The following is a 14,823-nucleotide window of genomic DNA, read 5'->3' as shown; positions in this document are numbered from 1 at the left end:
AGGCCCCCTCCCACAGGTGGTGAGCGATTGGAAGGTGGCCCTATGTTTCTCTTTTTTCACTTTCCCCATTGTTTCACGCCCAGCCACAAAAAAGCTCCGCATCAAGTCCCACATTCAAGCCGGGTTCCAGAGAGGGGCCCTGGTGACCAATGTTTGGCTAAAAAACCTGAGTACAATCTTTTTCATCATCATATGGGGAAACCAGAGCTGTCCTATGTCTGCACACCCATTCATTCATTTCTTTAATGCTACTGTTCAACAGGCTCGCCCTACTGTTGAGCTTCATGTTCCCAGTGGAACCCCCCCCACTCTCCCTTCCCATGGGTTGAAATAGGGTGACACAGATGGGAGACTGGCACAGAGACAGAAAAATACATCACTGCTTAAGGATTCCAGATAAAAAATTGTTTTGCTGAATCTTGGAACGCTCAGGGAAGTCATCAACATGCAGGAATTTCTTGTAATAAAAAGCAAGTGGAATTTGAGTCTCACTCAAAGCACACTGAAAGAAGTGTACATGGATGAGGAGATGAGAGATAAAAGACAATAGCTTAAAACAGACAAAAAATATGAATATTTATGTTGAATTAAAAAGCAGACTTATTTTCAAAGCTTATTTGGTCTATTATCATTTTTTTAAGTTACGGTTACTAAAATTAAACACAGAGCCTCACACTCACACATTGTAATAAAAATGCAAATAAAAATGTACTTTACTGTATATATTGGATGGAAATGTAGACACATAAGCCCATCCACTCCTCACTGACCACAATGTTTTTAAGTTTGCTATTTTCATTTTCTGGGCCATTCCCTCAAATTTGCCACTCAACTGAGTTTTTGGTAATAGATAAATTAGTTTATAATAATATAAATATTATCAATAATAGGATTAATTTGAAAATGTGTCTGCAACCACATATGGGTTACAGTATACTCATAGACCAAAAACAATTGTACAAAGAAGCAAGTTTCAATATGATATGTTGTATCAAATTACAACACTGTCAAAAATAATGTAGTGGTACTGTATATCATGACCCATAAGAGTGATAAATGAAGCGTAAAAGAGTGACTCTTATCTTTGAACTTAATCTCCTACAAGGCAATTGTGGTCAAGATGAAAAGAGGCATTCTATTTTCAATACAATAACACACCCATCAATTTAAAAATAAAATAAAATGTTTTTTTTCAGGTGTGTGTCAGTTCTGCAGGATGGGCCTAGGTAAAGCTTGCACACCCTTGTTTACAGGGTTCAACTGTTCAGTTTACTCTCATTATCATGCACGCAGCGGTTCTAACTGGGGTGAAGCTACTGTATGACTCTGGGAGGGGGGGAAGTCCACAGACGCGGGACAGGGACAGTGATTCCACGCCTTCCTCATGTCAACAACAGCGTACTCATCCACTCCACGCAGACTCAAACTGCAACTGACAAGGTAAGACGTCACAGTATAATTTGAAGATTTAATTAATAAATCCGGCGCGCAGGCTTTATTCACTGACGTGCGTCGTTGCTGTGTGGCATTTGCACCTTTTGCATGAGATGCATGCGTGACTAATGTCCGCTAATCGGCGAATGTTGGGATTATCACAACGCACTGCAAAGTGCAACGTGAGGTGCCCGCACATTGCACGCACGCGCACACGATCTGAAGTTTCCGAGTGCGCTTAGTGACGCACTGTTGCGTGTGTTCAACTAACACAATTTACAGCAGTATACTGCAAAGTTACAGTTATGTTGCTTCATTAGCAATGCATATTAATGTATTTGCCTGCTTTAGAAAATAGCAATTCACGTAAACATATTTATTTTCCTCCAGAGAAGAATGCCTGTTGCACAAATAGATTTAAATGCTCATGCGTGGAATTAAATGCAGTGTTAGTATAAAAACAGTGAAAACCTGTAAATGCATTCAGCATTCATGTTAACCACTAAAGAAAAAAACAAACAAACATAAATTACATTTAACATTGTTTAACATTCTGACAGAGCAACTGTAAAAAGAAGTAAACAGTCTTTACTAGTTGACTCTGATTCAGCTTTTAAAAGATGACTTCCATGGGTAGCAAAAGACTCAATTTTATTTGTAGCGTTGTCACAACAAGCATTCCAATAGAATTGAGGTCCTCCAAGACATCATGCTAGACAGCATTTTTCCAATTACTGTATTTTAGTCCGAAATGTAATATTGGCCCTTATGCATGTATGTTTCTGTTTCTGGCAGGCTTTCCAATGGAGACGCACTTAGCACGTAAGACGTGTGCTCTTCTCATACTGCTTTCAATCCTGTCTGAGTCACTCACCACACAAGAGGACCTTGTAGTCAATACTATCAATGGGAAAGTCAGAGGAAAATATCTTCCCGTGCTCAGTGGTGCTGTGCGAGCCTTCCTTGGAATTCCATATGCAAAACCACCTCTTGGCAAACTGAGATTCAGAGCTCCAGAGCCTGCAGAAAGATGGGATGGAGTGTTAGATGCTACAAACTATGCACATTCCTGCTATCAGATTCCAGATACATACTACCCAGGTATGACACAATTCCTCTCATGTTTAGTGACTTCTTGATTTGGTCGATGGCACTGTCGAATCATGGAAGAACATTTGGCAGAAGAATACGTGGTGGGTGGGAATTGTGTTCTTGGGTTTCATGTGATATTGACATTTTGACAAATACTGTTTATTCTTATTTCAAAACATCATAACATCCATTTGGAAGGATGCTAAACTAAGACTATAAATCCCACCAAGATATCACAAGAAAAAAAAAATGTACGATGGGGTGAAACGTGATTCATAGGAAGAGGAACGTTGACTTACAGTAAGACAAACAATACTATTTGATCGAGCACACTGCTATTAACTGGCGATCTGTCCATGTTGTACCATGGATCTTGTGTAAAGCCAGCTGGGATAGCTCACCTGTGACCCTAACGAGGACAAGCACTGCATAAAGTGGATGGACGGACTCTTTCTTACCTCAATTATTAGCTCAATCTGCATGATGGTCTCGAGACTGTATTATAGGGCCTTGTATAGTGGTACATTATCTTCTAAACCAAACCAAATCTGTGTTGTTTTAATTTTCCCATTAATTAATTTTTGGAACAAAAACAAGTTATTGTCCATTTATGTAATACATGGGACAGCTTGCCCCTGGGCTATAAGCACACTTTTAGCATTTGGGGGGCTGTTAGACATTTTAGCTTTCATACTATAGAACAAAACATAACATAGTATGTGATTGAATTATTTCTAACTCATGGAACGTATGACCAAAACACTATAATTACTTATATATTTTTATTTATTTATTTATTTATTTATTTATTTAATCTGCTGTACATGTGTAGTTCGACAAGCCAAGCCTCCTACTGTAGATGGAAAAAGATTGGGTCACGAATACATTGCTATTTATAGACACAAGCACCTGTCAGGGATGGTTGTTTGGAAACCAGATCGTGCTAGCCCTATGTATACTGCAAATGCCAAAAAAAAAAAAAAAAAATCTCCAAATATAGATTTGAAAACCAAATTTGATACTCCGTTGGCAGAACCTACGCATGCCAGCTTTTTATACATGCTCATAAAATGAAGCTCTTGAACTTATGACTAACAATGAAGTTCACCTCCATACATCTAAAAGAAGAGTGCCAACCCCTGTAGCAGTGTTTGAGTCACTCTCACTCTCACTTTTGGATTTGAGCTATTATTCATTTATTTATTTTTATTTTATTTGCAGGTTTCAGGGGTTCAGAGATGTGGAACCCAAACACGAAGTTGAGTGAGGACTGTTTATATCTAAATGTCTGGACCCCTTTCAGCAAAGCTAGTCTGAGTCCACTGGCTCCTGTCCTTGTCTGGATCTATGGTGGGGGGTTTATTTCAGGAACATCCTCTCTGGACATCTATGATGGCCGCTACCTGAGTAAAGTTGAAGGTGTTGTTGTGGTATCAATGAATTACAGGTGAGGACTTATTATTTGATAAGGATTTACTGGGGGTCCATTATTAGTGGACTTTGTTGCTGTTGGTGTGGTATCAAATCATTCTCCATGATCCATTTACAACAAGATATGCAGCTTAGACAATGGAAAAGCACATGTACTGTAACACAGATCTAGAATTATTTATATATTTAAAAAAAATAAATAAAAAATATATATATATATAGATATATAAAGATATATAGATATATATATTTTTTGCTATAGTCTTCCTGAGTATTCATATGCAGTCCTGAGCTTCTTCATTGACCCAGCAATATATTTGGCTTGTAACAGTCTGCACTCAAAAAACTGGACAGCGTATACACCATAAAAAAAAAAAAAAAAAAAAAAAAAAAAACGGACAAAAAAAGATAAAAGAAAAACAACAGAAGGTTGATCGTAGGAGCAAGAAAGGTTGGGCTTACATTATTGTTTCTATCAATACAGAGTAGGCATACATTAAACTTGTTATAATGTATGTCATCTGAGTATCATTTAAGTATCTCGAGGCTTGGGCCAAGTGTCCTCTATTTTTTTTTTAGAAATGAAAATATGGTCACCCTATTACATAAACTCCCTCAGGACTTTTGGACTTACATATAAGGTATGTATCGAAGCAACCACTCTTGACTAATAATGACCTTGATGAATCCCGTAGAAAGTATTGCAAAAGAGGAATGTACTTAAGCCTCCTCTGCCATGGTAACAGTGTTTGGGTGCTTACTGACACCAAGCCATGATGGTGATAGGCAGATAGGACCACCTGTCACTTTCTAAATGGAGAAAGTCATAGGGAGGCCTCTGAGACTCAGCTCCTGGAAGGATACGCAGTCCGGCATCCCCATTCAAATGGCCTTGGTCTGCATTCTGCATTCTTTGGGTCCACTCTGCTGTACTAAACTCAGCTTTACCAATAGGCCAAAAATGTTCAGCTTATATACGAGACACTTAATTTAGATTGGTTACCCTGGATCAGACTCATGGGTGAAACCTTGATTTGGGTTATCCTCCAAGTCAGGATAAATGGATGGTTTGCATCAGAAAAAGCATCAGGCATGCACCTCATAAAAGAAAAGAAAAGAAAAGAAAGAAAAAAAGATCATGCAGGTGAAAGGAATGACTCGTTTGATGAGCCCTGGTGAGATAAGTTGAAAGAATAGGGATCAAGAGTGGCTTGCTCATGTAGTAGAGAGATTGTCTCAAATCTGTCCACTTCCACTTTTGATAACTATTTTCCCCTCGCTTCTCTCGCCTTGTCCTTGTTCAAGAAACCGAGGCCCACATTGCTCTTGAGGTTGCATCATCAATGCATGAATAAGGATTAACTATAACGGTTGAATGAATGAAAAAGGAGACGCTATAAAAAGGGCTTTGATGATAAAGTATTGTTAGAAATTAAGCGTTGTGTATTGTATGCCATTTACTTTTTCCGTTACGACTCAAGAAAAAGAAGTGCAGATCAAATTGTAGTGGGGAGAGCGCAAGTCACAGCTTTGAGATTATTTCTCATATTACTATTTTATGTACTGGTCACTTATGAATAACGTCAATAAATTGATGTTCAGACTATCATTAAGAGTATTAAGTAACTAATTTGTATCATTTATTTAAGAATTGGTGCGCTTGGCTTCTTGGCTTTGCCTGACAACAACATCCAAGGCAATGCAGGTCTCTTTGACCAGCGCTTGGCCCTCCAATGGGTAGCCAATAATATTGTCGCTTTTGGGGGTGATCCTTCACAGGTAAGAATTTTGATGTTTTTTTTTTTCTCTCTTTGTTAAGCAATAGTAATTAAGTTGCAAAGTTGTCTTAACAAAAGTAATGTGAGTTGATTCATCTTGCTGTTTTACACAGGTCACAATTTTTGGGGAGAGTGCTGGGTCAGCATCTGTCGGCTTCCACCTCCTCTCCCCTGGTAGTCATGACCTTTTTCAAAGGGCTGTCATGCAGAGTGGTTCCCCGAATGCACCGTGGGCCTCATCCAGCAAGACAGTTATCTATGAAAGGTAGTGAAAAGTTTTTCCTGTTACAGATTTCAAATGTCACATTTTTAAAACGTACTTTATTTTTTTTTAACAAGCCAGCATACCATTCTGAGTACCGTATGTGAACCAGCTACGTTGTTGCTTTACCATCCAGGTCCATGAGTCTGGCAACATTAATCGGCTGCCCCACATCTTCTCTAGCTGAACTGGACGTCTGTTTACAAACGGCTGATCCTTCTGTGATAACCTCAAAGCAATTTGATGTTCTCACAGAGCCTACTCTACTGCCCAACCCCTTTGGACCTACTGTGGATGGGGACTTCCTACCTGATAAAGTTGAAGTAGGTCTGAGTCTTTCATGCCATGTCACGTTACTACGGGAGTGCCACATATTCTCTTTTAAATTCAAGTTTTACATAAAGACTGTACCATGAGCATTAGTGGTCGATTTTAAGTTGATACGCTGATTTGAGTCCAGTGATGCTATCTGTTAATGAGGATAATATGATAAAAAAAATATTTTGGAGAATTCATCTTCTGAAAATAGCGTACATATTCCACTAGGGAAAAGAGATGGTATGCTTTGAAGTTGTTGGCGCTACAAAAACACTCATTAATGAACAATAGTCATATGAAGAGGAATTTCTTTCTGCATAAATGATCTGTCGAAAACAGACAAACCACAAACAACCACTTTTTGTTTTTCATCTGTAAACCATCCTCGCAGGATTTATCTTCAAAGTTACCAGTTGACCAAATTTGACCTTCATGCAGCGATTCATTCAAAATAAGCGTGTATGCGACCAGACCCGTTACCAGAGCCCAGGCTTAAGGGGGGCACATGAAATACATGGGTGGGCCCCATTATTATGAATACTCTATAGACAGCATTAACTTGCCCCATATAAATAAATACATTTATATAGCACTGCCGTGTATCTATCCATTGAATGGCGCCCGCTGACAGTATTATCATAGACCGCATTTATAGTACATACACTTACAGTAGACTGCAGCGGCGTCGTGGGTACATTTGATGCCGCAGCCACATTGGATGAGGAAAAGTGAAACTACTTGTAAAGATGCATCATTCCGTTACTCATTCAATATGGCGGATGCGCTGACATATTGCTTCGAACGGGCCACCTGTTTGAATGGTATCTGCAGCAGAATGAATCTTTATCGGTTACTTTAACAACATCAACGGTTTCCTGTTTGAAAAAGGAAATGAAAAAAATGAATGAATCACTCTGTGGTAGAGTTGGTTTAACTGCCCAACTGATCCTATGAGCTGAGTTTCTGAGGACAATTAACCCCTGGCAAGAAACTCCAGGCAAATATTCAGGGTCATAGGTGTCAAACTGGTCCGGTTTCCTCCTCAAATACACCTGATTAGTCAGCAAGCGCTGCAGAAACCTTATAATGATCCTGATTATTTGATTCAGAAGTGTTTGAGACTCGTGTTTGACACCTATGCTCGAGGTCATACGTGATTGGTCAGAGAGAGTAATTCTGTAAACTCAGTGTGGACAAATATAAGAATATTACAAATGAAAGAAAAACAAGAAGTCACAATTGAAAAACACATTTTTTTACACATTTTTTTTTTCTCTACAGGTGTTACTGAAAAGTCATACACTTCCAAAAAAAGAAGTGTTTTTTGGATTAAACAAGAATGAAGGGCCCTACTTTTTACTTTATGGGGTGCCAGGATTCAACCTCACTGGTGAGAGTCTCATCACCAGGATGGATTTCATGGAAGGAGTACGGCTGGCAATGGCGGGCTCGGACGCTGTTGCAGAAGAAGGAGCGATTTTCCACTACACTGATTGGACGGATGAACATAACAGGATGAAAAACCGTGACTCCCTGGGGGATCTGGTTGGAGACAGATTTTTTGTTTGTCCTTTGTTAGAGTTTGCTCACAGGTAAATTCGAGCGTGTCAACAGTATTACATTAATGTAGGTGGACTTATGGTGATTAGTGTGTATGTCTCACAGTCAGAAATTCTGGAATCTAGTTTTGTGTGGTTTGCATATGCATAGGAAAGGTTTTTGAATAAAATGCTGTTTATAGAGCACAGTTTAAAAAAAAAAAAGTCCGGTAACACTTTATAATAACTACCCGTTATAACTAGTTAATAGACCATTAGTAAACTGTTAATTAATGAGTTATTAATGACTTATTAAATGTTTGTTAACTGTTTGTTAAGGTTTTAAAATGATGTCTATAAATAGTAAAAATTTTATTATTAAACTGTTAGTTATTGAGCTCTAAATGACTTGTTAACTGTATAGTAATTATTCATAACTATATTTTATAAATTAGTAATACATCGTTAACAAGCTATTAGAAAATTACTTACTAATGACTTGTTAAGTATTACTTCATAGTTTGTATTTAGGCATGGTAAGGCATAGTAACTTTATATTTTAAATTTCACCTTCAAATTCTGTACTTTCAACTTGTTCCACCTGTTTGTTGTTTGACAAAGTTTCATAGTTATTAGTAGATGGTTAACATCTACTATGTAAAGAATTAGCTAATATATAAGTTAAATATTAGTAAGTAGCTAATTTATACTATTGGGATATTATCGTAAAGTTGCAACTGTTCCTCATTTAATAACAGTTAATAAATGAGGAATACCTACCACTTTAGAATAACGTCCTAATAACAGATATAAACTATTAACTGATACTTAACAAGTCATTAGTAAGTAATTTACTAATAGTTTGGTAACTTACTCTTACTAATTTATAATATATAGTTACAAATGATTAATATACAGTTAACAAGTCAGTTATAACTCAATAACTAACAGTTTAATAATGACATATTAACTGTTTATAGTCATAAGTATAAATCCTTAACAAACAGTTAACAAACATTTAATAAGTCATTAACAACTCATTAATTAACAATCAACTAATGATCTATGAACTACTTATAACGGATAGTTATTATAAAGTGTTACCAAAAGTCCAAATAATGGTCAGTAATGACAATAATAATTTAATAAGTCCCCCGTGTTTGTTCCCCTCAGGTACTCACAACAGGGTGGTAAATCATTCCTGTATTTTTTTGACCACCAGTCTTCCCTAAATCCTTGGCCGGCATGGATGGGTGTTTTACATGGTTACGAGATAGAATTTGTGTTTGGAATGCCACTGAATGTAACATGGGGATACACGAAGACTGAAGTGAACATGACCAAAAGATTTCTGAAACATTGGGCCAACTTTGCGAGGACGGGGTATGTATAATCAAATATGTAATGGACGTACATACTTCTTTATCATTGACTCTGAGCCATTCCGTTGCAACACGCATTTAATGTATTCAAGTACCTAACCATGAATTCTGCCTCATTCAAACAATAGTGAAAGAGTGAATTGCTCTAAAAACAACAAGTAGTGTCTAGAATACTAGCAATGCAACAGTTATAGTTATTGCCTAATCAGTTGTAGCCGGGACCGCAACAATTCAGACCACATAAAATTATACTGCAGCAAGGGGGGTGAACTTGGACTTTCTTCATTAATCTTTTACCGCATTGATATTTACAATAAGGTGTCCTTAAAGCCCTGGTAGTTGTGTCTACGTGTGTGTGTCTCAACTCTTTGTAATCTTTTCTATTTAGGAATCCAGGAATTGATGGGGCTTCATGGCCCTTGTTCACCCCTGAACGCCAAGAGTATGTCACGCTAAACTCTAACTTCCCAGAAAAAAGAAGGATGTTGAAAGCCAACGAGTGTTTCTTGTGGAATAGAGTGATTCCTGGAATACAGAAGGTTTCAGGTCGGACATTTTTCACCGGTCATCATTTTATTTATTTATAAGTAATGTACTGTATTGCATTCTATTATAAATGATCACTTATTTTTAATGCCACAACTGTGTATGTTTGTGTCTTTGTCCACAGATGATCTACAGGCTTGTATGACTGCAAACGGAATAATGCTCCACTACAGTTGTATGTTCCTTATAATTTCATTGTTTATCACGTTAATCTGTTTGTAAAGGGTGCAGGAGGCAAATCTGTCTTCCATATAGCTTGATTGTCAGCTGCCCATATACCAAATACGGGGGGGAAACTGTGCCTTGTCGGAGGGTCGATTACCTATTCCCGATTGGTTGTTGGAGAGATGGCAGTCTGCTTCCTGAGTCTTGAGCAAGCAAGCCCACCCCCTCACAACTGACAACTGTACCTTGCCTTCATGCCCACATAATCTATTTGTGCACGTGTGTGGACTGTGTTTATGAGTAATGCTTGCAACAACAATTTCCAGCAGAGTTAATAGAATTTCCCTTCACGGGATATATGGCCTCCCCCATTTTTTTTCCGCTTATGTCCATGTTTGGCAGGAGCAATGTAATATTTAATATAGGCTGTATAATATAATGTATAATATACTGTACTGTGCTATACTAGACTGATGTTAATATAATATAATATAATATAATATAATATACTATAATATAATATAATATAATATAATATAATATAATATAATATAATATAATATAATATAGTAAATGGAGTGCAACATTTGAAGTTATTTTAGTCCTTGCAAAAAATGGAGCTGCAAGGATTTTGATCTGGTCCACAGCAACTATACAAGTTCTTTGTCAACTTGTGGCTTCATTTAAAATAATCTTATTCAAACTGTCATTTTGGTGTATATTTGTATGTAGGTCCAAGCCCAATTTTGAAAATGTGTTCATCTTAAAATAATATCTGAATCAAAATGTGTGACATGGCAGCTGAAGTCACATTTTGTGTCACAGCAATTTTCAAGTGCTTGTTAAACATTTGAGGATAATTGTGCTGTATGATTACAAGTACAATTTCCATTTTTGGAATGATAACATGCATGTACCCATTTACTGTACCTATCTACTTTCCTGACTCGATAACTCTGCAGAGAATACTCACTATTGACTAGACTAGACCTTTTTTTTTTTGTCTCGAAATGGTGCGATGAATTGACGTGTTTGCAGTGAACAAGTTGTGTGAACAGTTACATGTTTTGGAGACTTGTTTTATGACAATAGCTACAACTGTCATTACATTTTTGACATGTTTGAAATCAAATGCATTTAACATATTTTGTCCTGAACCGGAGTGCCATTTTAAGTGTGGAAGTACATAGTCTAGAATAGATACTTGCTCTTTCTGCTATAACCTGCAATTTCAGTTTATATCTTTAAAAAAAAAAAAAAAAAAAGTAGAGGTTCTGAATGCACTGCTGCAAACACTCTGGTTTCTACTATATTCGTATGGTGCAGCTTTTCGTGCTGGTGCAAGCCTTGTTTGGCCTTTTGGGGAATTTGGCTGAATGTTTTGCGCCTTTGACATACGCCCAGCACACGTGACATTCGGTGGCTGAAAGATGACTAAACTTTATGCCTGCCGGAACCACGTCTAACTATTTGCGCAGGTAGTGTAACACAATTTTGGTGAAGTTAGTTATTTTTAAAATCCTTCCACTGGCTGCAGCACAGCTATATAGAATTTCACACATTACCAAGAATGATTGGGGTGAAGATAGAACCTTCTGTGTTACTGTTTATTCAACCAAAGTGTATTTTCATTTCTTTTTCAATGTCAGGGAATATCTATATTTTTACTAATGTATTTTTTTCTATGTTGATTAATAAACTATTGGTGGTAATTGCGTTTGCTTATTACAAGAATACAAGCATTAATTAATCAATTAGTTAACAATAAAATATAAGTTCTGCAAAACTTAAGTGTTTCTTAATGAACTGTTTTGTTTTGATCTCATATGTTAATGATAAAATAAATTATTTTTTAATTTGTATGTTTTGTTATTTTTCTTTGTGTGAAGTTGGTGTGTTTTGCACTGTTTGCCCCATAAGAGCTATGTGATTCCAAAATTAACGCGTACATTTACACATCTCATTATTTTTTATTATGTTCTGTCATTTTCATAATGTGGGTCTAACTTCCTGTTTCTGTTGACTGCTTGTCCAGAATTATGGCAATATAAAACCTTAGTTATTTCTTAAAGAAAATCATAAAGTGGACATTTCTGGCAGTTTTTTTTTTTTGTCTCTGTGTTTTGTTTGTTTGTTTATTTTTAAGAGAACTGTAGAATAAACAAATAAATAAGTAAATAAATAAATAGGATCCGGGTATGTATCGTGCTAATGCGGTTGGTTTATGCCCCATCAATTTTTATTCATATGAGTACACTTTTCTTATTAATGACAAAAACAAGAGAGCATGATCTCTGAGTGAGTTAAAAAAAAAAAAAATGCTGCCGGGGGACAGATGTCAAGGTTGAGTGGTGATCAACAAATCTGACAGTGACACATCCATTAATTAAGGACACCTCCCACGTGTCTACTGAAATTAGCATTTACAACACCCAGGCATAGTTAAGGCGGAACATGTTGTCAAAGGCTTGGCAGTGGACATTATAAGTGATTACCAAGACCGTTATTCCATTTAAGCAGACAAATGAGGAGTATTCAAGAAAAGCAAGTGTCAGTAATATCATTACTTTTTAATATCACATTCATTATTCTCATGTTTAAGAGCCTGCAATAACCTAAAGTACATTATAGACTTGACTGAGAACTACTAATTTATTGTGTCTATTATAAATGTAAGACTGTCAACTACAGGTCAGCATGAATTTGTGACTCACCAGTACAGTTTGTTGCTCATATGGTTGTCTCATTGTGAAATGCTTGACTTGGAAAAGACTATTATACGAGTGGCGACAATGTGATAATGTTCTGCTTTGGCTGATACATGTATAGTTTAGTTGCTTTCTAGTCTGTGATGAGAGCAGCAGAAATAATTAAAAGAAAAACAGTATTTTAATGCAAGAGTGAGCTGATTCAGGGTCAAATGCTTTTAAGTTGCGATAGCTGATAGGAAGAAGTATTAATGCTAATTTAAAAGCTTGCCATTTATGGACTTCCAACTAAATTAAGTGAAGGAAAGAGTTTGTGCTGTTGGGGAGGGTGGGGGATGAGATTCTACATCTGGAAGAATGTTGCCTGCAACCTTAAAATTCTTTTTTTTTCTGCTTCAGGTCTTTGCAATTATTGAAATAAATAGCTACTTACACAATAGCATAATATGAAATAATGTTTGTTGGGGGAAAAAAATGTCCAATGTAATGGTCAGCACATGGCCAAAGTATGGATCACAAAGCATATGAAAATCCAGAGAGATACCGTGGCATGTCTCACAGAAGTATAGAAGCTCATTTTCCACTTGCTACCCCCTTTAATTCTTACTTCATGGTATGTGTTGTGCAAGTTGAGTTTCGCAAAAATAGGAACTGAGTGCAATGGAACAAAGGTTGAGCCCTTGAAGGTTAGTGGATCCTTTTTTTTTAATGGTCGTGCCATTCAGTCCATGGTAATCAACATATTTATTTATAAAGCGATTTATCCTTGTCAGTAAACAACAATCCAGCACCAATAGAGGACAAAGACATACAAATAGGTCCGGCAGCAAGGGATGAGGAAATGCACTCTGTTCAGGTCTAGGCATTTTAAACAATTTTAAATCCGGAAATGGAGCAGTAGGAACAAATTTAATGGCACAGTCGTACAGGCGGTGGAGTCGGTCTTACCTTAATTTACTGAACATAGCTTTTCGATCATAGTACTCCAATGTTGCACTTGGTAAATGAATTGCTTCAAGTCTATGGAATAACCAACTATCACGAGTGGCATGTAAACAGTTTGCATGGTAGAAGGTATTCCGATTTTCAAGATTAGGAATATCCAACTTAATATTTGGGTTTTGCATGTTAATCCTAAAACTACTGCGTCATACCTGGGTGGCATGATGACAAAACATCTTGTTTTATAAAGATTATGAGAGAATTTCAAAACGGTATAGTGTAGACCCTATTAACCAGCAATCCACAAAATGGTCAACAGCACCCAAGTTTATAAAGGACGTTATTTTTATTTCAATACTCCACTGACTGAACGATGGTCAGTCAATCACTGATCATCAATCGGTGCAGGTTGCACTACAGAATACTTCCAGGAACTTGGTGTCCTTCCAGATCTCGATTGTCATTGACTGCTCCCTTGAAGACATGGTTGTGAAAGGGTGAATGATCCCTGGGACAATCACAGGACCCGGAACCACAGCTGTCATCCTCCTTCAGGTACACCAAAAAACCCAAGCACTTGCTTTTTTTTTTTTTTTTTTTTTTTTTTGCTGTTCCCAAAGACGATTATCTAAACAAATAGTGTGACTTATTAATTCCTCTCATCTCATCTTGAGCAGCCGGTTCATCTGTACATGACTATGTTGTGAATTTTTCAGTAGTTAGGCAAGATCAATAAAACAGCCTTTCAAACCAATTGTCTTTTGGGTTTCTTTATATTTGGAGCTTCAAATATACGGTACACAAGTCTTACAGAGCAATCTACAAGATAAGTGAGCATGTGCAGTAAATTGACATGGGAAGCTGGTAAATAGACCACTTATTGTTGCTGAATGTGTCTTATTTTGTTTATATATATATTTTACAGGAGTCATATTATTTTAAAGCAGGGGTCAACACAACAACCTTTTTGTCCTTGATTGCTACTTTTGACTGATTAATCATTCATGCAAAGGCCAACTAGTATGATTTATTCATTCATTGAAAAAAATGCTCAAATTACCTCTAATTGTTATTAATAATGTTATTCATCGATGTGAGGATCAGCATGATCATGTACAGTAAAGGGTTTCTCTTAATCCTTATTAAGAATGATTTAACAACTCACGAGATATTAATAGCAATATGCAACACATTGCAGTACAGTAATTTTCTAAATCTCTGCAAGCG

At 36.8% G+C, this 14,823-nt stretch overlaps 1 protein-coding gene across 1 annotated transcript; it reads left to right on the top strand.

Moving 5' to 3' along the window:
• Window positions 1-1,266: 1,266 nt before the first annotated feature.
• LOC144033212 (cholinesterase-like) lies at window positions 1,267-11,924 on the top strand. Its single transcript, XM_077541149.1, has 10 exons — window positions 1,267-1,440; window positions 2,230-2,535; window positions 3,748-3,973; window positions 5,607-5,736; window positions 5,849-6,000; window positions 6,134-6,320; window positions 7,597-7,907; window positions 9,027-9,236; window positions 9,624-9,781; window positions 9,906-11,924. The coding sequence occupies exons 2-10, from the start codon at window positions 2,238-2,240 to the stop codon at window positions 10,001-10,003; spliced, it is 1,770 nt and encodes a 589-aa protein (XP_077397275.1). The 5' UTR covers window positions 1,267-1,440; window positions 2,230-2,237; the 3' UTR covers window positions 10,004-11,924.
• The last annotated feature ends 2,899 nt before the right edge of the window (window positions 11,925-14,823 follow it).

Source organism: Festucalex cinctus, chromosome 13, assembly GCF_051991245.1.
Source record: "Festucalex cinctus isolate MCC-2025b chromosome 13, RoL_Fcin_1.0, whole genome shotgun sequence".
In the NCBI taxonomy this organism is placed as follows: domain Eukaryota; kingdom Metazoa; phylum Chordata; class Actinopteri; order Syngnathiformes; family Syngnathidae; genus Festucalex; species Festucalex cinctus.
The sequence above is the reverse complement of the archived record's forward strand: the minus strand, read 5'-3'. Positions and strand labels throughout refer to the sequence as shown.